This window comes from Rhinolophus sinicus, linkage group LG16, assembly GCF_036562045.2.
Source record: "Rhinolophus sinicus isolate RSC01 linkage group LG16, ASM3656204v1, whole genome shotgun sequence".
Lineage (NCBI taxonomy): Eukaryota > Metazoa > Chordata > Mammalia > Chiroptera > Rhinolophidae > Rhinolophus > Rhinolophus sinicus.
Window position 1 is genome coordinate 32,064,147 of NC_133765.1, and position 25,757 is coordinate 32,089,903.

The following is a 25,757-nucleotide window of genomic DNA, read 5'->3' on the forward strand; positions in this document are numbered from 1 at the left end:
AACAGTATAGCTCAGTAGTATAATATCCCAAGTATAATTAACTGCCTCCTGACTTGTACAAGGCCTAGCTCCCTGGTAGAATGTCACCACCATGACGACAGCCACCACGTCTGTATTGGTCACTGCTTTCCCCCAGTGTCCAGCATAGGTACACTGAGTGCCTTGCATTCTGAAGGTGCTCAGTAATTTTCTGAACGGATAGGTGACTGGTATAAACAACTAAACAGCTGCATCTGATTAGATGCATCAAGTAACAGCTGAGGCTGAAAGGAGGGAGATAGCGTTTTGTGGTGTAAATAATACAAATCACTCCTGAGATTCACAATAGGAAACAACTACCTTTTACTTAGAAAATGAATTCTTTCTGCCCGTGTTAACGCAGTGCTGTCATCAGAAGAAGCAAAGGGCCGTGTTCATGTGGCCTAAACCTACTGGAAAGGGAAGAGCTGACATCCTAGAGCACAGAATTCAGTCCTACAAGCTTCCCCATCGTATCTTCACATCATACCCCCACCCAATACTATTCACATTCAGGTCTGTAAGCAATCATTTCCTGCATATTTTACACAGACACACTTTTCATTCGACACTTGTAAGTTCTTCCAAAAAGAATTCCCTGTCTATCTCCCAAAGCTATTCATAGAGGAGGCACTCAACAAATGCTGGAGGAACTGATTCATTCATTCCGTGTTCCAAGTCCTCCTCTAGAGAAGAGCTGCTAGCTGTCAGCACTTTGCCAGGTAGGAGATTGAGTGACCTAGAATCCCCATTTTTCCTGTACATTTCTGATGAAGTAAATGACAAATACCATAATATAAGAAAATGGTTTTATTCCTAATTTTTAGTTCCCATACAGTTCACAAATACACTTTTCTCTGATAATAGGGCTTTGCAACTAGCAAAGCAGTTGAACTAACACCCATAAATACAGGTCAGGAGACAAGTAACATCCACTAATGTTTCTCTACATAAACTATTCTTTTAATGTCACTTTTTTAAAACAATGGCAAGTAGACTACACAATATACGTGGGCAAAAAGGCAATTAAGTGAATCTCTTGAAACACTAAATGTATAATAAACAGTGCATATTATCAACATTTACATGATTCACATCAAAATGATGACATCCTAAAATGTATTCCTTTTAAAGGATAGATTTATCAATAAAATATTACATATCTTTTAATACTCTGGTACAATACTTCATATACTGCAGGAAAATTAAATGTAGGTCTAGTCATCAGCTTAATAAAGGATCCTTTTCCATTAGCTTTTATTAATAAAAGAATCACAATTAGGTCATAAATAAACAGGCAAATTATTAATTACATGATTTGAGGTTTAGGATGAAAACTTGTAAGAATTAGTTTGATATACAGCAAAGTTATACAACACACTAAAACCAACTGTTAAATATTTTTGCCTTGTTTGAACTGCCCATAGTGAAAAAGGAACAAACTTTTTAATGATGGAAGGTACAATAAACTATATTTTGGAACTTATGTTTTCAAGAAGAAGAGGGAAAAAGATTTTGACACAATTAAGGGCTACTACAGATCCTAATAAAGGCATCGTGAAATCAGGGAGGCCATGTGCTTGCAATAGAAAACTTTATTCCCCCAACAATATACAGAAAACAAAAACTGCGCTGGGTTTGTACTGCACGTCTACAGTCTAAGTTTCCCGTATGGATTAATAAGCTACAACAAAACACTTCACAATTGCATACCTTTTTCCACATTCCCCTGAACTAGAAATAACCCAAGACCTTATATTAGTTCTTAAAATCCCCAGTAAAATAACCCCTAAAAAGAATCTTGATGATTTCCTTGGCTGTTCCAAAGCAACTGGGCTCTGTCAAGAATGCAAAACACCAAGAAAGTTGTACAAATATTTTCTCATCCCTATTTAGCCACGTTTGAAGAGTCATTGATTTCCATGCAACAGATGACCATAATTTTCAGGAGGGTCACACACTAGATATGAGGTGTCTTTTTATTTATTTTTTACAAAAGCTATTAAAACAGAAATTTGGCTTAAAAAAAATCCAATATCATGTGCCAGATAATTTCTTCACCCCCAAATATAAAATCCTATGTTTATAATTTTAAAATACTCAACCAGCTATGGGAGATTGTGCAAATTTCATTTCTGCCAGCACCCCGGAAGCAGACTGTGTACATGTGTCTACCACACCTATTTTCCAGGTAACCTGCTTCACTATTACTGACTGCTCTGGCCCTGGGCCCTTTGACTTCCTCAGACACCATCTCTTTGGAACTTTCATTCCCACAATTGTTTCAAACCCACATCTCAAGCTCCCCATCTTTACCGCCCCTCGGCCTGATTCCATCCCACAGAGAAATTTCATCTGAAAAACCTGCAATCACCTTTTATTAAACACACAACAAACTTTAGCAACCTAGGGACTCCTCTTATCCTGTCTTGGCCTAAGTTTACCTAACATGACAGCTTGCTGACTTCGTGGAGGGAAATCTAAGTAAGATCAATGTCCTATAACGAACAGAGCTAACTAACAAGGTCAGGTGTTCCCCTCCCCCAAGTGTAAAAACCACTGATCCCAAGCTCCAGGCAGAGATATAACGCAGCCGGTATGTTTGTACAATCAAACCCTTGTATGCTGGTGAAAGACTTTGGCCCCCGAGTCCAGTCAAAACAATTCCACAAAACCCAGGCAAAACGGAGAACCATTCAATGTGACAATGCAATAAAAAGAACAGGATTAAAGATCCTTGTTGCAAATACTGAACTGGAGTCTCTTTCTTTACAGGCTTGGCAAGAAGGCAGTAGTCATTTACATTCCTCTTATAAGGTAATGACCTTCAGGCCACACTTGTGTCTGAAGCAATTCTAAGTTCAAGAGATCGGGGACGTGGGGTAGCGGGGACACTGTACATTTTCTCGGTGACAATGGCAGCCACTGCTCTCCCCAACTGACCTCAGGGTTTTAAGGGCGGTGAAGACCTTAGGAGGGAGGGAACTACGACCAGGGCTGACTCTAGTCCTTCCTTTCAGGAGCAAAAGCAAGAATTCCAGAAGGGAGACCATGACTTAATGACAAAGCGGCCGTAGCATTTTATTACCTTCACAAAGTCAGCCGATGATATTTTAATTGAAATACACTCACCGAATGATGATTCAACACACGGGGCAAAGAGGGATGGTTTTGAAGGCACTTCAGGTAGGATGTTAGCAAATCTCACTGCTTGGTTAAAATAAAAATGAGCTACTGCTACTTCAATCTGATTAGCAGCCTCGTCAGGGCTGCTCCTCCTCACCGCGCGCGGCCTGGCTGTGCGCATGCATGGTGGCCCGACTGCGCGCATGCATTTAGAAAGCACCACATGCGCCCCCCTCTGTGGGTGCCGTGGTAAAGGGGTGGTCCTGCTTTTAGATGCTCTGCCTGCCCTAAACACATCCATCCTTACGAGACCAGTTTTCCCAAGTGATGGTTCAGAAAACAAGCTCCGAGCTGGCAGAACTGGTGCAGGAAGGCCCTCTCTTTCTCAGTCTGACTTCAGCTTCCCAAGGTCACTAGCAGCTTGTCTCCTTTGCTAGCAATAGTTGTCTTTCCATGGTATACTGGTTCTGACAGTCTGCTCCCTGGGGACTCCCAGTGAGCCACAACCACACCTCCACTCCATGCCCCCCTGTGTCCCCTCTTCCTGAATCTGGGCTGGGCCTGTGACTGGCTCTCATCAATAGAGGGCAGGAGAAGTGATGCTGTGACAGTCCCGGGTTTAAGTCTTAAGAAGGCCTGGCCACTACTGCTTTCTACTGTTGGGAGCTCTGAGCTGCCATGTGAGGGGTAATGCACCCTGCTGGTGAGGCCACTTGGAGAGATCCCATGGAAGAGGAGACCTGAGGACTCCATGCAGAGAGAGCGGCTCAGCCATCCCAGTGTCTCAGCCAAGCTGCCGACCAGCAAGAGTGGCACCGGTAAGTGACACCAGCAAGACAAGCAGAGGAACAGCTCAACTGAGCCCAGCCCAGGTAGAAGAATAGTGAGGGAAGAAGAAAAAGAGAATTGTCATTTTAAGCCACTATGTTTGGGGATGGTTTGTCAGCAGCAATTGATAACCAAAATACTGGTTATCCACAGATGTCCTTTTTTTCTAAATACAAGACAGTTATTCAAATGACAAGAAAACATGGCAAACATTTCCCCACCACAATCTTCTCGGTCAACAGGCTGATTGGCAACTGACAATCTGCTAAGAAGAAAACATGCCCTTTCTCCGAAGTTCCCATGATTTTTCCCCATGATTTTTTAATGGCAATGCAAAGGAAGATAGTCAACTTCTGACAGTCCGGGGCACTGACTTCATTATCATTTAGCCAAGAAAAAGAGGCCATCAAAATGAATTATCCACTACTGGATAAGTGATGATAAATGAAATTGTTCTAAAGGATGTGGTCACTTAATTTTCCCCGTTTTCCCTCTAACAAGTGCCCTATCATCCCCCACAAAGAGAGAAAAACATTAGATTTGTTAAGGTTATAAAAAGAAAAACATGCTAGAATTTGAATCACCACCTTCTGTAAAATATGGAGCACACTTTAACTGCTTCCTCAATTTAAAATAAAATTCTATAAAATATAACACTGTGTACATTGTAGAGATGATTTCTTCTTATCTGAGGAAATGAGTAACTGGAAATTGGGTATTGTTGAGTTAGAATACAGTGGTCTTTAAATGGTTTCAAATTTTGCTTATCCAAAGGTAGTCAGTTAACCACAACGCAAGCCTTCGAAATTCAAGTTCATTCTTCACCTAAACTTTCCTGCATCTGTTCTTGATCTTTTCTGGAGAGGGTGAAGTCCACATCTGAGAAAGAAATACATTAGAATTTTTAAGGAGTACACGTCTAAAAGTTTGACAAGGCTTTAAACCATTTTAAAGTAGATTTAAAGCTTTTAAATATACTAACTGGAATGAGAATTTCAACACGACATGCTGAAGCTATGAGTTTCTAACTTATCATTAAAACATAATCACACATGGGTCACTGTCTAAGAAGATGATTGACAGGGAGGAGATGTACATAGGAGATGAATTTCTCGCAATAGAGCTGGAAGGAATGTGGAGTGGAGCCTGCTGGAGGCTCGGGTTGTCAATGCCGTGTCACATAGCCAGTCAGAGGCCACCTGGGATGAGAAGTCAGGCATCCTGACTCCAACCATCCAGTGCTGTGCTTCCAGGTTTCCCGGATCCCTACAGATCATCTCCCAGCACAGCCTGGGTTAACCAATGCTAATAAAAATTGCAGGAATGGGGATATCTGGTGTTCTATCACCAATATCAACTATTTCTCCACAACAAGTGCTAACCTTGCCCTTCACAGTTAATTCTTCATTTGGTTTTGATGCTTAATGAACTGTTAAATAAATCCAGTTTGGAAAAAAGAAGTTTAGAGACACGGAAAAGGAAGCTGATTTGTAAAACTCAATTATGATACATTTTGCTGAAACACTCACAAATTATGGGCCTGCTTAAAAATACCACAAATGCTATAAACAATTAACCGATACAGAACTTCCATTTAAATACCTATTTCTGTGTCGAAGTCTCTGCGGGTCTTCTCATCTGAAACTTTTCTGCTGCTGCATCAGACCCACGTTTTCATAGACTCGAGCATTATCTTCTCTCATTCTGAAAAGAAAAGAAGGAAGATGATGTTAAAACTGCAGACCATGCTGCTTAAGCTTACGTATCTGTAAGGCACATACTACATATATTCTTTGGGGACCAGCTATGGTGCAGACATAGTTCCTGCCCCAGGAGCTGGCATTCTAAGACAGGATATAAGACATAAACCTACAGCAATGTAATTGTGAAGCTAACAGTGACAGTAGATCCTTGGGCCCCTCTGCTCTCTGGGATTTAGAGGAAAATGAGTTGTTTTCCAGGTGGGCAGAGCAAGGGAGGCCTGTACGATGCGACTTCTGAGTGACACCTTGAAGGAGGGGGGAACATGTACATATAGAAAGGAACAGTATTCATTTCAAGCAGAAAGATCTGCATGGGCAAGGGTTCTAAGAAGGGAAAGTATCTAGGAGCAGTCAGGCCCTGAATCCAGCCACGTAAAGGGGACCAGGGAACGTGAAGCTCAAGGTGGGTTTAGAGCCCTGAGATGGAGGGTCAGTGCATCAGAGCCCAGACTCTGTCTGCTGCACAGGGAGGGAGTAGTGAGCACAGCAGTCCGGGAGAACAAGGAACCCAGCAGCTATGGGTGCCAGCCTGAGAGGAGCGAGAAGAAACAAGCAAAAGGGGCTGGGGGTCCGGCGTATCCTGTGTCTGCACCCTACAAGGGGGCTGACAGGAACAGAGAGGCAGAGAACCTGTTAGTCACAGGCGCACGGGTAACAAGGGAGTCATTAGAGCTGTTGTGCCACATGTGGGGAAAGCCTTCTGGCAAGGACCCAGACAAGCTGGTTCCACTGCAAATTACTGCAGATAGCAATTTAAAATATCAACTTTCCCTGTCAGTCCACTGGGAAAGAAAACAGCAGGCAGAAGAGGAAGAGGCAGCTTGGTGGAGCGAACACTTTTGTTGTATAATTTCATTTCAATGTTAAATAGAAAGCAATTATAAATACAAGCCTCATATATGTATCTAAAATGTTTACATAGAGTATTAAAGTCAGCAGGGGTGTAAAAATCCACATCAGAAGCAAACAGAGATAAGATTGTTGGGGGCGGGGGAGACAAATGTTATACCACAGAATGACTTTAGAACATAAAAAATGACTTACAATTGCCATTCACATAATTGATTTAACAAATATTTTTCCTATCACATTGTAGTTTAAACAAAGAATCAGCAAAGTTTTTCTATAAAGAACCACAGGGTAAATAATTTAGTCTCTGCAGACTGTGCATAGTCTCTGTCATATGTTATTCTTCGTGTATGCGTGCGTGTGCGTGCGTGTGCGTGCGTGTGTGTGTTTAATAACCCTTTAAAAACCATTTGTGAGCTGCACAAAAACAGGCTGCGGCCAGGACTTGGCCTAGGGGACTGTAATTTGATGGCTCCTAGTTTAAACCCCAAAGTAGATTTCTGTTGACTGTGGGAAATTCGCAGATCGTAATTGTGCTGACACATTAATGGTCAATTTATTTGCTTTTACTTAGAAAAGAGTCTTAACACCTCAAAAGGGGGTCATCTACCTCTGCAACAAATCTCACCCCGTTGAAAGAAAAATGACGATTCCTCTTGGAGAACCACCACTTGATATACGTAGAGCCTCATATAATCCTAGCTTGTACAGCAATTGGCTTTCAGTGTAAGTAAATTAAAATTTAGTTTAGATAGCCACAGATACACTCACTCATCAGTTGGGAGACAATTATGTGCACCAATGAAAGGTGTGTGCTACAGACTTGTTTTTTAAGCTTTTCTAGAGGAGTATGTTCAGGTAAAAAGAATTTCCTTCATTACTACTTACTCTGCACAGGACGGTGTTGGGGTACAAGGCGGGAGGGGACTCTGATCTCCACTTGTCTGGTCCGTTAGGGAATACTTAATATTTGTATATTCGTGCCCTTTCCTCTTGCTTTTCTGAAAGATGAAGATTGCATATATGAGGAACTGTGACTTTTTTAAAGGAATAAAAGAATCAAAAAAAAGCATTTCACTAAAGAGGGAGAAAAAGAGAGAGACAGACAGACAGATAGGCAGACAGACAGATTGGACCCTGATTTAACACTAAAATACTGCCCACCTCCTCATATGGGCGAAAACTACTTTTGAACCATACAATTCATAAGCACAGAGAGTCATGCATGAACAACTTACTGTATTAAACTAAATGTACCTGTTTCTGGGCTAAGAGAGAAATCACACTTTCTTTGCCACATTAGCATCTAATCATTTCACAGTTCACTTGCAACATATGTAATAATTTTCAGGTAAACAACTGGGAAAAGAGTTCCATAAATACATTCGCTCCAAGTGAAAAATGGCACACAGGCACGAAGACGGTAGTGCTCTTATCAGAAATAATAATACACTTTATCGTATCTCTCCTGCCACCCCCATCTCACCCCAAAAGAGACCCTAGCACCTTTAAAACTTTATTTTCAGCTCTAGGTACTCGGGGCGGGGTGGGGGGGGGGCGGCAAAGAAATCTAATAGAATGTAATCTCATCTCAGATGCAGACTGAACTGTATTTGGTAGGACTCCTGTTAGATGATTTATCACTCTTCTCGACTCCTAAATTCACCTAGAAATAACCAATGCGGGAAATCCAATCCATCCAACTGCCATTATTATAATAACATTACATTCACTTCAGAGTTACTCAGGAAACAGCACCTATTAGAACGGGTACCCAAAACTAATACAGACATACATGTGGGGGACTTTCATTTACGGCAGGTAAGAGGGTAAATGGGTACCACCACGTGGGTCTGCAATTAGTCAGTACCGGCAGTCCTAACTACTTAGTATCTAGTACTAATGAAAAGGCATTATATCCTACAGCCATGAACATTTGCTTCTTGACAAATTCATGCACGTAAGCCTAAAAGAGCGGTGTACGGATGTCCAGGGACATGCTAGCCTTAATAATGGCCATCAAGAGGACAAATGAATGCGATGTATTCTTATCATGAAATAACACGCAACAGTGAAGAGGAACAACAAAAACTGTGTGTGTGTGTGTGTGTGTGTGTGTGTGTGTACGCACCAAAACAGATGTCATAAACAATATTAACTGGAAAAACACGAACTGCAAAACGATAAAACAGCGTGATACCATTTGGCTAAACATCCTAAACATAGAAAACAATGTTACATATTGTGTATGGATATCTGTACTTGTATTTTAAAATATAAAGAGACTGCAAGGCTAGTGATTGCCTGGGGTTCCGAGGGTGGGGGTGAGGGGTGAACCCGGGGGTGGTGAGCAAAGGGAACCTCATCTGAACCTCCTACACTTTGTTCCTTTTATGAAAGGAAAAAGACGTGAAAGAAATGTGACGAAACCACATGGTCAATTATAGGTGTGGTACTGTATTTTTTTAATTTTTCAAAATGAAAGATAAAGCATTAAAAAAAAAAATTTAAACCTACTGAAGTTTATTTCTTCTCACCAAAAACAAGAGTTAATAAAAAGTGAAAAATCTTATTACACATAAAATAAAGGAATGTTACAACTGCAATATACAAACCCTGAAGCATCTTAGCTGTAATACTGTGAAAGCTGGGGTCCAATCAGGAGGAAGCTGAGAACTGACACACATCCACTCAAACTGCAGCAAGACGAAGAAACCCCTGAATGTCCCTGTCACAGAAGCAAAAGGCCAGGCGGGAGCAGCAGGCCCAGAAGAGGTGGGGAAAGCCCATGAGAGAGCGGTTCTGCTGTCCGCCACCACCCTCCTAGCTGAGGCAGACTGGAAGTGGGCAGGGCTAGGAGGGAGAATTATTAACCCCCTGGCTACAAAGGCTTTGCCAGGAGTCACAGTGTCCCCTGAACACCAATACATGAATGTGTTCTCAGGGCAAAGGTGACAGGGCATCTGAGACAAAAAATGCAAATCAAAGCCATGGACCTCCTCAGCCACCCGCCCCCCCTCACTCTGGACCTACTCAATAATGGAAGGGTCAGCACAGGACCTATATAAATGGGGGATGGGGAAAGGTACAAAAGGGAGAATGAGGATAATAAGCAAAGGGCAGATGGAGAAAACACCTCACAAAAGAAACTAAACGAAGAAAGAAGAGATAAAGACAAATAGTTCTACATTAATATCGCACTTTACAGACATGTGCTTTCTTAAGAGATTATAAGATAACAGAGGCAATGAAAAGAAAACTGGCAAAGCAACAGAAACAGAAGAAGAAAAAAAACAAGAAATATTAGAAATTCAAATCCAATTAAAGGCAGTAAAAAATAAAATAACTAAAAACATAGAATGGGACATTGTAGACAGGTTACTGGAAAACATACTAAAAAACTATTAATAAAATACATAAAAATGACGGAAAAAGCAAATAAGAGATTTGGTATACATAGGGGAATTCTTGAAGACAGGAACAAATAGAACAGAAAAAATATTCTAACACATAATGCAAGAAAATGTTCCTGAAATTTAAAACAAACGGAAAAAAACTGAACCTGCATTTTAAAAGGACATATAACACAGGAAAAACTTCACAATCTCCCAAAACATCAACCATAAAGAATCTTCCTGGATTGGCTCTCCAGGTGGAAAAAGTCAGTCACATATAAAGTGGGACAACTGAATTGACTTTAGACTTATATAATATAGAATATAGTCATATAATTCTAAAAAATCTTGGGGTAGAAGGGGGGAAGATTATACCCTGAATCTTAAAGATTATACCCAAGAATCTTATACCCTGCTAAGCTATCCTTTAGCTATAAAACCAATATTCAGACATTTTCAAGCATGCAAAAACTTAGAATACAATATCTTTTTAAAACAACCACTAGATAACGAAATCTAGTCAACAGAGACACTAAACCAAAATCAAAATAAAGAATTCAGAGAAATAAAAATCATGATAAAAGGATTAGAGCTTTGATTTATATACTGTGCTAACACTAAACAACTGTGGCAATTATAAGTATAAATGTTATAAACCATGTCAAAACTCAGGAGGTAAAAGAAAAATGTGCTGTCTTTCACAAATGGAGTTAAATGTCAATTATTACAATAATAATAGAGCCAGTTAACATTTTCTAAACACTTATTTTGTGCTGGCACTATTTTGAATATATTGTCTCATTTTAATCCTCATAACAACCTTTTGAAAGAGATACTATTATTAATTCTATTTTACAGATGAGGAAGTGTGCAATTTCTATGCCATGTAAGACCTTAAAATGGGTTGGCAAACTAATGGCCTGTGGGATAAATCTAGTCCGAGGCCTTTTCATAATGCTGTGAGATAAGAACAGTAATCTACCTTACAAGTTTAACAGTTTTTAAAGGGTTGTAAGAAAAAAAAAAGATATGCAACAGGGACCTTATGCAACCTACAAAGCCTGTAAGATTCACTGTCTGACTCTTTACAGAAAAAACCTGACTCCCACATTAACAGGCAGCTTCTTGCCCTCCACTTTCTCCTGCAATCTGGGACCATGTGGAAAAGGAAACATCCTACAGGACAGTAGAACAACAAGAAAGAATGTACCTGGGTCCCTGGATGACACCATGGAGCAGAGCGGCCCTCTCTATACCCCCTCAACCCCAAATCACCTGCCAAATCACTTTTGTGTAGGAGAGAAATAAGCTTCTAGATCTTGTTTAAGCCACTATTATTTAGCCTCTGTCAAAGCAGCCAAACCAATTTCTTAACTGATAGAGCAGTCGTTACAGAACTTAGTCTCAGGGAACAGTTGCACAAAAGAAATCCAAGGAGAAATTGTGTTGTTTCGTCTATATAGTATTTAAATTTTGTGAATTGCTTTCAAAAATCTAAGGGCCTTATGAATAATCACCTCTGAGTAGAAGCCACACATTTTTTAGCACTGAAATATTGACTTACATAAGCAATTTTAAAAAATGATACAGTATAACTTAAAATGAGATATTAAATGGGAGAACTGGCAGAGAACGGTACTTTTTAAAAAATCTATTTTATTTTAAAGTTTAAAAAGCCTAACTCATTTTTTTAGAATAAAAATTAAAAATATAAAATAAAAACTGAAGCATAAACTTGCTTTCTACGCAATACTTCTTTTTACAATTTTGGTAGAAAAACACACAACACGAGATATGCTCTCAACAAAACTTTAAGTGTACACAATATTGTTAACTATGTGCCATTGCTGAACAGCACGTTTCTAGGACGTTTTCATCTTGCATGACTGAAACTATACCCATTGAACAGCAACTCCCCATTTCTCCCTCCCTACTAAGTACTTTCTTAAAATTCAAAATCAATATTTTACATACAGTGATTATGAAAGAATTTTCTAATGAGGAACAATTAACACAAATGGGACAGGAATTATTTCAATGAATCAAGGTAGCTCAAGGAAAAGTATAAAAAATGCTGGAGCTTTTTAGCTTACCTAGGAAGGAGAAGAGCTGAAACTGATCCAGTAATCAGACAAGTTTGGTTCTCCATACTGTGACAGCCCCGGCTATCTCACAGACCAGAAAAATTCTCCAGGGATAAGGGTTGTTTTATTTTGTTTTGTTTTGTGGGGATGGAGGGAAATTTGTGAAAGAGGCCTGAAAAATGATCTGAAATTGATCTGTCCTCCAACCGAATTCAATGACACAGCAGTTCCCAAGCCTTTTGCGATGTTTATAATAAATCTTATGGCCTTGCCAATTGACAAGGTTAAGAGGAGGGACCAATCACGAGGCTCTAAAATCATCTGGTATTAAATATCTTTCCATGTGAAGGAACTCCAGTTACATTCTTGAACTGTAAATTGCAAAAAAAGCCCCAACCGCCAACAGGAAGAGAGGGTAAACTGCAAATGCTCTTGTCCGGGTTATGAAGCAACAAGGCAACTCACCCAGTGTGCTCTAGGTTCAAATGTCAGGATTACAATCACCTTGATGCCTTCCACATCAATCACAAAATCTTCCTGGTTCTTCTCTCCGTGCTCACTATTGGCCCTGCCCACCCTGTCCAAGCCATCGTCAGTTGTCACCTACACTGGTTTCCCCTGCAGCTGCTCAAGCCTAGAACCCACCCATTCTTTCCTGTTAAGCCAGGGCCCTCTTTTTCAAATGAGATTGTTTTACGTCACTCCCTGCAAGCTCTGCCCCCTCAAAAATCTGATCTCTGCTTACTTTTCGAATCCCACCCATCACACCCCATACTTCCCTCCCCCTCTAATTCCTTCTACTCCAACCCTAGAGAGCCTGGCACATAGTACAACCCTACTTTAACTAATGCAGGAATGAATAACCAAATGAACAATCGTGAAAATAAAGGCCTTTTGTATTGGCTGGAGAAGATTAAGGAAGATATGTAAAGAAGCACAAGTCTAGGGAAACAAATAAAGGAGGACAAACGGGGGCATGCCTGATGTTAACTCAAACTTTCCATCGAGTGAAACTCAAGTGTCATAAGACAACAACCACGTCTGTCTTATTCTGTTATATCCTCAGCATCTAATCAGTGTCTAGAACAGAAAAGGCACCCAAATATTTCTTAAAGGAATAATACCCAACAAAATGTTGAATAGAATATAACAAGCTGAATGGTAATTGCCAAGCCAATTAAGTCTTGACGGCGACAACTGAAATTCAGCCTGCACGACTGCGTTTCTGTCCTGACTCAGTTGTGATTACAGAATTTTTAAAGGTAACTTGTGTCCTATAACATGGTTCACGCAGAGAGAATCCTGTCCAGGTCTCTATACACTGCAGCCTAAAGACACTCCCTATGGGATGCAGAATTTTGCCTTCAAAGGAGAGTTGCCTAGTGGGTAAATTCAATTCCCACAGGGGTATAGGTCAGCAATTCTGAAAGTAACTACTTTACATGTATATTAGGGTTGAGTAGATCATGGAAGCCAGGTTTCTCCCAGTTACAAACAAGCAAGTGGAGCATTCTACAAGCTATCTGGGCGAGTACTCTTCACAAGTATCACGGTCATGAAAACTAGCAAAGACTAAGAAACTATCAAAGGTCCGAAGAAACACATGGGGGATCCTGGACCAAATCATAGGCCAGAAAAAGGGAATCAGTGAAAAACTGGTGAAATCCAAATAAACTGTAGAGCTTAAGTAATAGATCTACTATCTATCTATCTATCTATCTATCTATCTATCTATCTATCTAATCGGTGTTAATTTTTTCATTTTGATAAATGTACCATGGTCATATAACATTAGGGGAAACTGGGTGAAGGAAGGGCATACAGGAACTCTCTACACTACCTCTGCAAGTTTTTTGTGAATCTAAAAATTATTCCAAAATAAAACATTTACTTTAAAAAAACCTATTGGAGGGGGGGAAGAAGTCTTGCCTATACATGGGAGGTTATAGAGAGAGAACTGGACTAGAGCAGAAATTCACTAGCTAATTACCAATCCAAAAAATATTATACCAGCACACACAAGCACATCCAGTGCCCAGATCTTGGGCTCCAAATACCAACTCTTCGGTAAAAAGAAACAGGACTCCTTTGAAAAATGGCTGGGAAAGCACAAGGTGAACTTGGATCATCTTCTGCTGTCAGAAAGTGTATGGAAGTGCTCGAAGTTGGGAATGTTATCAGAAGGACACAGGAACCAGCTTGAAAAGGTTCCCACTTGCCAAATTTGGGACAATTTAAGCAACAAAATAATACTAATAGATTACAATCCATTCTGACATGAACAAACAAATGAGTAACTAAGGGAGAAGGGAAAGCTTCAAACTCATCAACGAACAGGGAGGGATGGAAAGAGAAAATCACCACTGGCCAGATATCACCGGAGTCATTTTTCCAGGCAGTGAATGAATGAGTGTTAAGTTAGTACCAAAAAGTATGATGAAAAATTGGTTATGTATTGGCTACATTCTCCTGTAGCCACCTGTCAGACATTAATTAAAATAGGAAAAATAAGTAAGTTCACAGTGGGGCCATCTAACCGACACCTTCATCGAGTGATCAAAGTTAACATCGCCAGTAATGACACAAATCAACAGACCGGGCCCCTCATGTGAGGGACCCCCCCACTTCTGTGATAGTCCTGTCAAAAATGCATGACCTGAATCTAATCAAGACAGCATGCCCGACAAATCCAAACCGAGGGGCATTCGACCAAATGACTGGCTGTAACGCTTCAAAAATGTCGGGGTCACGAAAGATACAGACTGAGAAACTGTTCCAGAATAAAGGAGACTAAAGATACATGACAATTAAATGCACTGTATGAGCCTGGACCACATAAAGGATATTAGTAGGACAAATTGGCAAGTTTTGAATATGGGCTGTAGATTAGAAATTAGTATTACATCAATGTTAATGTCCTGATTTTGATCGTTTTACTGTGGTTATATAAGAGAATATCCTTATTTCTAAGAAATACACATCAGAGTATTTAGAGGCAAAGGGGCAATAATGCAACCTACAAAAATTTCATTTAAAAAATTATATCGATATATGGGGGGGGGGAGAGAGAGAGAGAGAGAGAGAGAGAGAGAGAGAGAGAGAGAGAGAAATTGGGGCGAATATGAATGAATAATAAAGTAAGTGTGTTAAAATGTTAACAGGAAGGCTGGGTGAAGGGAATTCCACATACTGATGTTTGCAAATAAAAAATTTTTTTTTAAATACTGTACATGGAAGTCAACAAGGACATCTACTTCCAAGTAAAGGCAGAGTGTGAGAACCATTTATGTAAACTTGAGAATTTTCTCAGTTTTGCTTCATTTGCATTTTCCCCTGGGTCCCCACCTCTGTTCCTGCATTTCCTCCTTCCCAGTGTTGTCTCTATTTCTCTACTTCCTTCCCCATTACTCTCCACCCATGACTCATTTTCTTTTTTTCTTTTTGCAAATTCTTGCACTCCCAAAGGTTCCTAATGCTTCACAATTTTGGAAATGACTTTATTTCAGTATAATCACTATTCACCTCAATGAGTTTTGTTCTTTTGCTTCATTTAAAAACCAGGTGGGTTTTGTGGTTTTAAGCCTTCTTTTAACCTTTTGCTAGTTGAAGGTACTTCTTTACTACGAAATCAGGTAGCAAGTTCCTACACTGAATCAAACAATACAATGCAGAAAACTACATAGTATAAGGATCCCATTTTATCTAATACTATAACATTTCTTTTTTGAAATACGAAGGCTCATATATCATACACTAGTTAAGGTACTTAGTACAGTGCGGGTACATATTGGCACCAAAAAAGTATTGGCTGAATGAATGCATGCACGCATCCAAGCTCTCTTGGGGTGGGGGTTACCAGGGACGTTTAGTTTCTATATTCTATATTCCGTAATACTTCGATATTTGCTTTTGTCTATTACCCGCACCCAAAGAAAAAGGGCAGTGACAAAATACATATTTTTTTTAGTTCCTAAATCCAAATTAGAACCTCAGATTGAGGGTCAGAGAGACCACATATGGTAATGAAAAGATCTGAAGTGCTACAAAAGCTGGGAGGGGAAGTCCCTAAACTCTCCGAAACAAGGATAAAAACCAACGCCTCTGAATGACAGAGAGAGTTTTCCCCCAGCTTTTCCTGCCAAGACCACATTATCTGCTTCAAGATTCCTGAATAGTTTCCAATTTGTACCACCCGTGCAGTAGCATTTTCTGTACTTTTTATGAATTCTTCTTTTTGGGCAACTATTCCTGGCCTAAATTAAGTATAACTGGAAGACAAATATACAATAGCCTAGAGTAACCACCTAAATATTTCATAGCACTCAGAATAACACAAAGTCCGATTTAAAGCATGGCAGCTCAAAAGCAGTAGCTTGTTCATTATCTGACCTTACGTTTCTACACATACACTGTTTCTAAAGATGCTCTGGTACAATGGAACAATCCAGTGAGTATTCTGGTGTGGACTGAGAACCCACTAAACTGATTAACACTGGCTGACCAAGCTCTGGGATGATGTGGCTGCTATTCTGCTAGGCTACAAATCTTTCAGTTAGGCGGCAGGTCCCATTTTGAGAAGAGCTTAGTCCCCTTTTGAGAATCCGAGTTTGCTGGGAGGCAATAAACAGGGTAAAGCAGGCAAATATCACTGATGATTAGACACAATTCTGTCTGCAGCACAGCAGTGAGGCTGGAGTGGGGGTGGGGAGATAAGCACAGCTTCCCAAAAGGGCCGTCTCCGCATTTCCCTCGTCTCAGCTTATTCCTAATTAACTCAGCTTTGTGTCTGCTGTGAATAGCTTCACATGGAAAGGCTCCAACTCCACATTCTTCCCCATTATGCATGCTTATTAAAATTGAAATTTCACTGTTTCCAACTCGACCAAATTGGTGGTTCAAACCACCGTATGCTATTAAGAGTGAAGCACTTGTTTAAGGGATGGAATCAGGATAAATATGGACTGGATCAAAACTGGAACGGGCTGGAAACTTTGAGGCTTTGAGTTCTGATCGTGCTGTGTGAGCTGGGAAAATCCTACCCTTTCTGTGTGGCCGATCCCCCATCGGTCAGGCCAGGATGACTGACAGCATGGGGCCCCTCCCTAAGCTCCTCCAGACTGAAAAATCAGAGCTCTGAAGTAGGGGCTAGTTTTCGGAGAGGCCCTTCCTGGTGGGGAACTCGTTCTCCATCCCGAAATAAAGCCAGTCACCTCTCAGAGCCTGTCCTGCTCCAAAGGAGAGCATTTGCAAGCTGCTCAGAAAAGAAAATTAAAATCCTCAGGCCCGCCGTCCCGGCTTGCTTGGTACCTGCTCTTCTTCAATCCTGCGCTGTAGTGTTTCGATATAATGCTGGACGGCCATATAGATGAACCGGTACTGGGCTTCCGTCTGCACCATCCCCGACCTCTGAGACCGCACCATCTGAATCGTTTTGGGAACGTCAATATCACAGTCGACGCCTACAAAGCAAGCAGCGTGGAGCCTCAGGAGAACATGCAGAGCCAGAGAAAAGGGGTGGAACGCACAACTTTCAGCAGACTCACAGGTAAGGCACATTTAGTGTGGAACGTTCTGGCCCAACATGTTCCACGGGCTACGGCCCTGGCGTGCTGACCGTTACCGGTGCTCGCAGACCGCACGATAAAGCGGCGGAGGTCGGGAGTCCCTCCTTTCCCGACAGCACCCACCCCATCCCGTCAGCAAGGAGGAGGTGCTGCGTGGAGACCCCCACTGTGCATTCAGCAAAAGGCCCCAGCCGTGGGACGGACAGAGCCTAGGCTTCATTTTAATCAAAAGCTCAAACAGCGTCACGTCTGTTCTCTGGCAAACGTACTGAAAGTTGGAGTCTTCAGCCCAGATTTTGTGCAAGTTTTTTAGCATTCAAATTTCCTTCCCCCGGCTGTTTGCACTAGCACTTTCCTTCCATAAACTGAAAACAGGAACTGTAGCTGCTTGCCCTCCAGATGACCTACCTTTCTCTCTGATGATGTCGATGAGGATATCAATCACGATGAATGTCCCTGTCCGGCCAATTCCAGCACTGTGGGCAGAAGGACAAAAAGCAATGACAACAGAATCATTCACGGGGCTTTTATGCTCAAAACCAAGCTATTAATTTCTACAGAGCCACTGTCTGCTCTTGGGAGTATTTATAAGACTGTCTATTTATATTTGAAAATATAATTGCTAAGAGCACAGGGCTCTGGAGTCAGGCCCACCTGCACTTGGAGCCCAGTTTGTCCAGTACGGTGTGCCTGAGGCAAGTCCCTTAACCTCTCTGACCCTCAGTTTCCTCATCCGTGAAATGGGGATGACAGTACATACCGTAGAGGGTTATTGTGAGGATCAAATGTGAATCATGTATGAAAAAACACTGGGCTCAGAGGTAACATAGAGCAAGTACTTAATAAACAGTAGCTTTTAAAAAATTGTTGAACAAATAAAGTTTCACACACATCTACTTGCCCAATATATGAACGAGATTTAGGAAACAAAACTTGCCCCAGTATAATTGTGAAGCCCAAACTTGGGCACCAGCAGCCTGTAAACTCTCAGGTGGAGGCCACGAGCATGGCTTCCAGAGGCCTGGGTGGGGAACAGTCCAAATCTTTTGAAGCAAACAAGTGTATTGTCAGGGGGAAAAAAACTGTATTATTTCTATGGTAGAAGAGAATAGAATCACAATCAAAGAGGTGGACCCTACATTACAAAAGAAAACTGAGCAAACATTACTAGATGAGGGGCTCCTTAAAGATAAGGACTGTGTCACCACCCCTATCTGCCACCCCCAGTACCTGGCAGTTCTGTAGGATCCATGAGAAACATACTTTGGGGTCAAACTGTCCCTTCATCAAGTTTATCCAGGCCTCAAATAGAAACTAAATTTATCTCACAGTTAAAAGAGGTGGGGGTGGGTAGGTAAAAGGAAGCCCTGAGCGTTAGGGTCCGGGACAGGCTGTGGCCTAGCGGCGGGACGGCCGTCACCTGCAGTGAACCACCACTGGTCCTGCATCCACGATGTTCTCCTGCTTATGATGGACCTCCTCCAGGAAGTCCAGCACGCCCCCGGGGTCACTGGGCACTCCGTGATCCGGCCAGGTCCGAAAGTGGTATTGCCAGACCGTTCTCTCCGTATTCCCCTGGAGTAGAGCCAAGAAAAACCAGAAAAGAATTAAATAAATCAAGGGGTTGAGGCATTGCCCGGTTTCGCTTTCTCAGCTCCTACGTGAGCCAAAGGAGCAGGCTGGCACCGAGGCACCTCACGCTCCATTTACAGGTCCTCTTATGAGTTCCCCAGATCGTGTCTCCTCTCAGACCTGGCGGAGCCATCCCGGAGGCAACTCTTTACCGCTGCCATAAGAACCCCGATGTCTAGCGTGGCAATCTGTTCTTCGGGAAAGGCCAACCTGAATCAGCCCTCTGAATCATGCGCAGCAGGGAACGTTCTCGAGCCTCCTCGTCCACGTGCACCTCAACTCAGGAGGCAGCTGCGGCGTCCGGGACCCGGGGCTGTCCCCCCACCAGACCAGAAAACAGGTATTCCCTCAAGTCACTCGTTCTTCCTGGTCCTTTCTATACCCAAACCTTCTCCCCTCCTCCAGCTGCACACTTTTATTCTAATATCCTATTTTAAACTTCTGTTGAGTGAAAAGTAGATAAGAAGACAAGCTTTGCAATCAGATGGCCGGATTTAGGCCCAGATCCCACCATGCACACTCACGGTGGTGCCTGGACATCGCTTGGCCTCAGTTTCTTCATTTGCAAATGGGAATAATAATCTGTCTCTCACAAAACCATGGCGGGGATTAAACAAGAGCAATTCAACACAGAGCCACTGCTCCGCAGACAGGAAGAGACTCAGCACACTGGTTCCTCTGAGGAGACTGGACACTCATAAAGGTCAACAATGGTCCCAAGACCACAAAGACCCAAAAGCACTGAGTTCTGGGTCCACCAGGTGAGGTCACTGAGTATCATTACTCATCGCTACATCTCCCAGTATATCTGGAGATAATCCAAGCTAAGAGAGATTTTTAAACAGGATTTTTTTTTTAAAAAAAAAAAAAAGGAGAGAAAAAGAGTAATTAGACCAGTGTCCACCACCAGTGCCCTTCAAGCCAGCCAAGGAATCTGAACCACAATTATCTTTTCTTGACTTGTTTGCTGATGTCATGAAAAAGATTTTTCTGGCTATTACCAGTGAGCTAATATCAAGGGGCGACAGTCACAGAAAGGCAGTCGGAGAATGAGACAGACCCAGTTGCCCTGTATATCCTTCCATGCCCCTTTCTCCTCGATAAAAGGTCACTGAGATCGCTGCCCCAACTCCTCCTTCCCAGGCAGTTACGAGGTGTAAATGAAATCATGTGATAGCACCTTAGCAAAAATGTAACCTGTTATAGAAAAAGCAAATAATATGGGACCAGCAATTCTGGAGAAATGACAGGTCCCATATCAGCAATTGCATCTGAGGATACAAAACAAAAAACCAAATGTAGACATTTCCCGTACCTGCTACTTAAAATTATCTGATAACGAGAAGATGGATGGTTTATCACTAAAACTGAAGAAAAATCCACCTGCTACTCAGAAACATCTGATAACGAAAAGATGGGTAGTTTAGCACTAAAACTGAAGAAAACCCTCTCTAGAATCTTTGACAACGTCCTCTAAATCGCTCGCATTTCTGCTCAACAGCTACGTTTTTTCCAGCTCCTCTCACAGTCTCTGCATTAGATTGAACCCAATCTTGTCCGCACCATCAGTAGAACTGCAGCCCACTGACACCAGAAGTTCCAGGATCTCACCCTGGCCCACGACCGTGGGGGTTTCCAGCTCTTTAGTCCCACCCCTCCACCACCCCTTTATCCAGCTCAGTCCCTCCCACTCTCCTGGCAATTGCTGCCCATCACACGCCTCCACCCCCTCAGCCCTCTCTCCTTGCGCTGCAGCCCAGGCCTGGAAGAACCCAACCACCCATTTTCTGTTGTGTACAGGAGGAACAGAGCAGAGTATCCATGGAATAAAATCACCCAGCAGGTGATCGGTGGCACTAAATACTCATGTTCACCCCCTCCATCGGGCACTCAGCTCTGCCCAGAAATTTACTGCATTTCTTGCCCTTTCTACACAATTAGTATTTCATACTTTTCCCACTTTCATCCAAAATTTCATCTCTTCTTAGTCCCTTCGAATGGCCTTGTCCCCTGCCTGATAAAGCATACAGAGAAAATCCATTTCGGCTCCCCTGCCTGCGTCGGTGCCCTTTCTCCTCTGCCCCCCGTTGCCACAGAAGAACTAGCCCTCCCCTGATCGTAACCGACCCTTCCATGATGCTCCGGAGCCCACCTCCCGTCCTGCCCAACCGCCATCCCTGCATCCTCTCCCTGGTATCTTCACTTTGATGTCTCAAAGGCATCTCAAACTTTACATGTCTGGGGGTTATTCTTCATCCTCCCCGCTCCTCAGATCCACGCCACCTGCCCCATTTCTCAAGCTAGAAAACTGCGGTCCCACTGAACGCCACCCTCACCCCCTATTTGTTCCATCCTCAAATCCCCTGTCTACCTCCCAATTACTTCGTCGGTCCTCGTTTTCCCGCCGCCCTGCCACCACCGTGCCAACTTGCACCTCCACAATTCCAGCCACACCATCGCATACATCGTCTTCCAGCTTTTCTGACCTCTGCCACAGCGCCACCATCCACTCAGGCCCAAAACCCTCAGATGTCTTTAATGCCCCCTCCTTGCCCTCCAATAGCCAGACTATCCCTTCATCTTGCTGTCGTCAACCCAGGGTATCTCTCATACCCATCACTTCTCTTCTAGAATTTATTCTGACATTTTAACATAATATTTATTTCCAAAGGGAGGACTAAGAAGTAAAACCAAACAAAATAAAACAAATGGCTGGAGTCTCTGTGATACGTGGAAAGGAGACGGTCAGACCTAGACCACCGTAGGGACTCCAAACAGGCCCCCCAGCCACCAGGGTCCCCCATCCCCATCCACCCCACCCCGGGTTGGGCTGTCAGACAGGTTCCCAGCACACAGTTCTGCGTGTGTGTTCATTTGGCACAAGAACCATTACGGGTGTCATGCTAACTAATACATCAAGTTCATATTTCTTAACATGACAGTTGGGACTCTTCCTGACTTGGTCTCAGCCTCCAGCCACGTTTATTCCCTAGATTCACCACTGGCTGTCAGTCCCTGTAAATCCCACTTCCCTACACTTTGCACTTGCGTATGGAGGCTCACAGTGACACCTCCATGTGGGATGCCCTGTCTCCACCATCTTCCCCCACAGAATCCCCATCCTTAAGGGCCCAGCCTCTTGGGAGACGGTCTCTCTGATGCCCCAGCTGGAAGGAAGCCCAGCCTTTGCAGCACCACAGCCCTTTAGACGTGAGCTGTAGCCCTCATCCACTCTGGAGCACAGCTATTTGTGTATGTGGCTTCTCGCGGCTACAGGATAGCATCCTTGAAGACAAAGGCTGTCTTATTAATCTTTGTATCCCCAAAAGACCTGAACAAGTAAGCCCCTCTCTAACCACGAAATTAAATGAATCCAAATGTAACCCTGCTTTGTAAAGTTAGTCACCCCAGAAGCAAACCTGAACGACAAACCTGAACGACATGCAATTAAGTTCCGAGGCCATGGAATGTGAGCACTAAATAAACCGTAGAGTCTTTGCACTTGCTGTGGCCTCTGCTTAGGATACTCTTCTCCTGACTCTGCAGATGCCTAGCTCCTCCACCCAGGTCTCAGCTCAGGTGACACTCCCTGAGAGACGCCCTCCCTGTCCCCCGCCCCTCAAGTACCCCATCCCTCTCTCTATTATCCTGTTGCCTCCACAGACAGCATGGTCAGAAAGCCGCGCCAGCCGTGCACTTTTTCACCTGTCTCCCTAGGCTCTGTGAGCGCAGAGGCTGGCCCTGTCTTGTCCGCAATGGACCAGTAGTGCCCCGACTGTACTGGCACACAGAAGGCACCCAATAACGGCCACTGAATCAGTGAGCGAACGAATGCCATGAATGTACGCAAGCCCCAGGGACTGCACAACCCTGGGTCACTGCGTACCGTGAACAGTTCCCACAGTCTCTAAAATACGACAATATACTTACTTGTCCAACCTTTGAAAGTTTAAGTTCTCTTAACGTATAGTCGTGGGCGGCACTTTCTTTGACGTTCCTAACACGCATGACCCCGTATTCTTTCAGAGCGTACTCGTCGGGCCAGTATTTGACACATTTACTCTGGAAGGGATCAGAGAAAGACAGTTAATCTCTGTGAACTCGGAAATAAAAGCCTAAACCTCTAGAAGACAAATGTTCAAGTCTTGCTTAGCGATCACTAACACGGAAAAATGGCCTCTCTAGCATTTAACTGTCAGATTTTCAAAGACAAGAAAAGAAGCGTTCATATAAGAAGAGAGGTGCTTGGAGAATCAGGGAGAAGGCGGATGAAAAGGCTGCCTTTGCGGAGTTGTCGGATCCAAGACACACGTCAAAGGAGCGTCACTGCCTGTATATTTATCTCTGAAGAATCAAAGGTGCAAAGAGAGGGACTGGCCAGCTGGAGAGTGCTGTCTAGCAACGACTGAGTTTTGAATTCTAGAGCTCTGCCAGTCACTCTGCAGGGAAGGCAAGCAAGGACTCTGGAGGTGGCTGCCCAACCAGCCAGACTGTCTGGTTCATTTCCGCCCCAGTGTAGGACGACACCGCGCCTGATCTAACCCAAGTGTGAATACCTCCAGCACAGAAAGGCAGCCGAGGAGGTTCTGAACCAGCTGCTTTTTCTATATCCAGATCCACTTGATACCTACTGCACACGTGACCTTCGCTTCACTGGGTGCCTGGGAATGCCAAGCCCGCAAGAGCTGCGGGCTTCAGAGCTGGCGGAGGGGAGAATATGGCACCAAGAAAATCATGCTTGCTGCCAAGGAGGAAGAGATTCCACTCAATGAGAGACGAGTCTGTACATATTTGGTGATGTGTCCTGGGCAAAGAATGATTTTGTGTTTGGTTTTTCTTTTTTTCTAGCCACAGTCACCTACACCCCTCGCTTTCCACAACCGAGACACAAATATCAGCAAGAGACATTGTCCTTGTATATTAGGAAGACAGAGAAATTCAGTTATAAAACTGGAAATAAAAGAGCAGCTGCAGACTATCCCCATAGTCAATGATAAAAAAACAAAAAAACAAAAAACAAACAAACCAGGGTAGGAGGAAAGTTCAACAGAAGGATATAATGAATGGTTTGACTTTTTTGCTTGGCACAGTTTGGGGGCTTTTAACTTATTATTATCTTGAATTCAGCTTTCCCTCCAGTATTTTGTAGATCCAAATGCCTCTTTGACAGCTTTGATACCATTTTTCCTCCCAAATAAACACTTTTAATATTAACTGCACTCCATGCTGTTATTGGCTAATCAACTCTAAGCACTGCTATCACTTAAGAGGACACAAAATTAAATCACAACTCTGAAACAGTTGAGCTGACCTTACACATCTGCAAACTACTGCAGCCCGCCTCCTACTTTACACTCTGATGGAAACCTTGACAAATTCTAAAAGGTGAGAACTAATACTTTGGCTTTTAAATTAAATCCCAGCAAACAAAGGGAACCTAGAGTGTGGGTTTTCTTCTGTGCAACGGCGGGGATACTGATACTGAGAGAGCAGGGTGTCAGAAAGGCCTGTGGAGGGAATAAAAGCCCATCATGTCATCCTCTCCACCCACCGAGTGAAGAGGAAGAGCAGGAAAGCAGGCACAGACTGGGATGTGAAAGTGAGGGGTGCGGTAGAGTGATTTAGCCCAATGTCTGTCTGTTCCAGGAGCTCCCAGCAGCTCTTCTGAAAGGGACCGATACTGATTCCTCTAAAGTGACACGAGCACCCTCTCTTCACAGCCCCCAAGTCCTCTGAGAACAGGTGGCTTCCTGGCACTACAATCAGGCAACATGCAGGGCAGAGGGTTCAGTTTTCCTTTCCATTCTTAGGGCAGGTGACACTCGCCTGAAGTGGAAACTATGAAGACATCTTAACTTGTCCATCAATTCAAGAACTAATGTTACTGCAGGCAGATATATACTGCAGGAGGCCTTTGTGCCACAGTGACAAGATCCGGCCTCAGAGGTATTCAGAAATGTACCAACCAGTAGCACAACTACGAAAATCTTATAAAATCACAGTGCCCCTCACAACTGATATGAAAATTACACTAGGAGGACTAAAATCTAATCCAAAGTCACCCATCCGTCTTAGGTTTAACATATATGTACAACTGCCATAGTCCACACAACTTTTATATAAACCAATTAAAGTACATCTAAAGAAAACTCCAACTAGAACACAAACCAAAACACTGAACTTTTCCATATTAAAAAATCCACGTGGATGACTCGCTTTGGGATAACACATAGAGCTATCACTCAGTGAGATTCATCTGCTTGTTTGTAAGTGTGAAATGTTACAATTTTTAAAACCTGAGGTATCATGAAGAATGTGGGGAGATGGGTACTAGGCATACGCTGCTGGGGGAGTGTACATGGGACAACGTGGAAGGTAGTTTATCAGAACTTCTATAAATTTACAACACGCACACCCTATGACCTAGCAATTTTTGACATCTAACCTAGAGAAACACTTGCCACATACACAAAAAAGCAAGAACAAGACTGTTCACTT

The 25,757-nt window shown here is 42.9% G+C and overlaps 1 protein-coding gene across 3 annotated transcripts in view; it reads right to left on the bottom strand.

Annotated features, from left to right (window-relative positions):
- Positions 1–810: 810 nt before the first annotated feature.
- The window catches only part of PTPN11 (protein tyrosine phosphatase non-receptor type 11), a 71,729-nt gene continuing 46,782 nt past the window's right edge, over positions 811–25,757 (bottom strand). For 2 of the 3 annotated variants that reach the window (XM_019734066.2, XM_074321627.1), the window contains exons 10-16: positions 23,190–23,321; positions 19,048–19,202; positions 18,036–18,103; positions 17,371–17,522; positions 7,473–7,585; positions 5,575–5,676; positions 811–4,851 (exon numbers count right to left, since the gene is read on the bottom strand). In XM_019734066.2, the coding sequence (XP_019589625.1) occupies positions 5,607–5,676; positions 7,473–7,585; positions 17,371–17,522; positions 18,036–18,103; positions 19,048–19,202; positions 23,190–23,321 (690 nt within the window). In that variant the 3' untranslated portion in view covers positions 811–4,851; positions 5,575–5,606. Of the gene's footprint in view, positions 4,852–5,574; positions 5,677–7,472; positions 7,586–17,370; positions 17,523–18,035; positions 18,104–19,047; positions 19,214–23,188; positions 23,322–25,757 lie in introns of all 3 variants that reach the window. The other variant, XM_074321626.1, reaches the window with a different exon arrangement.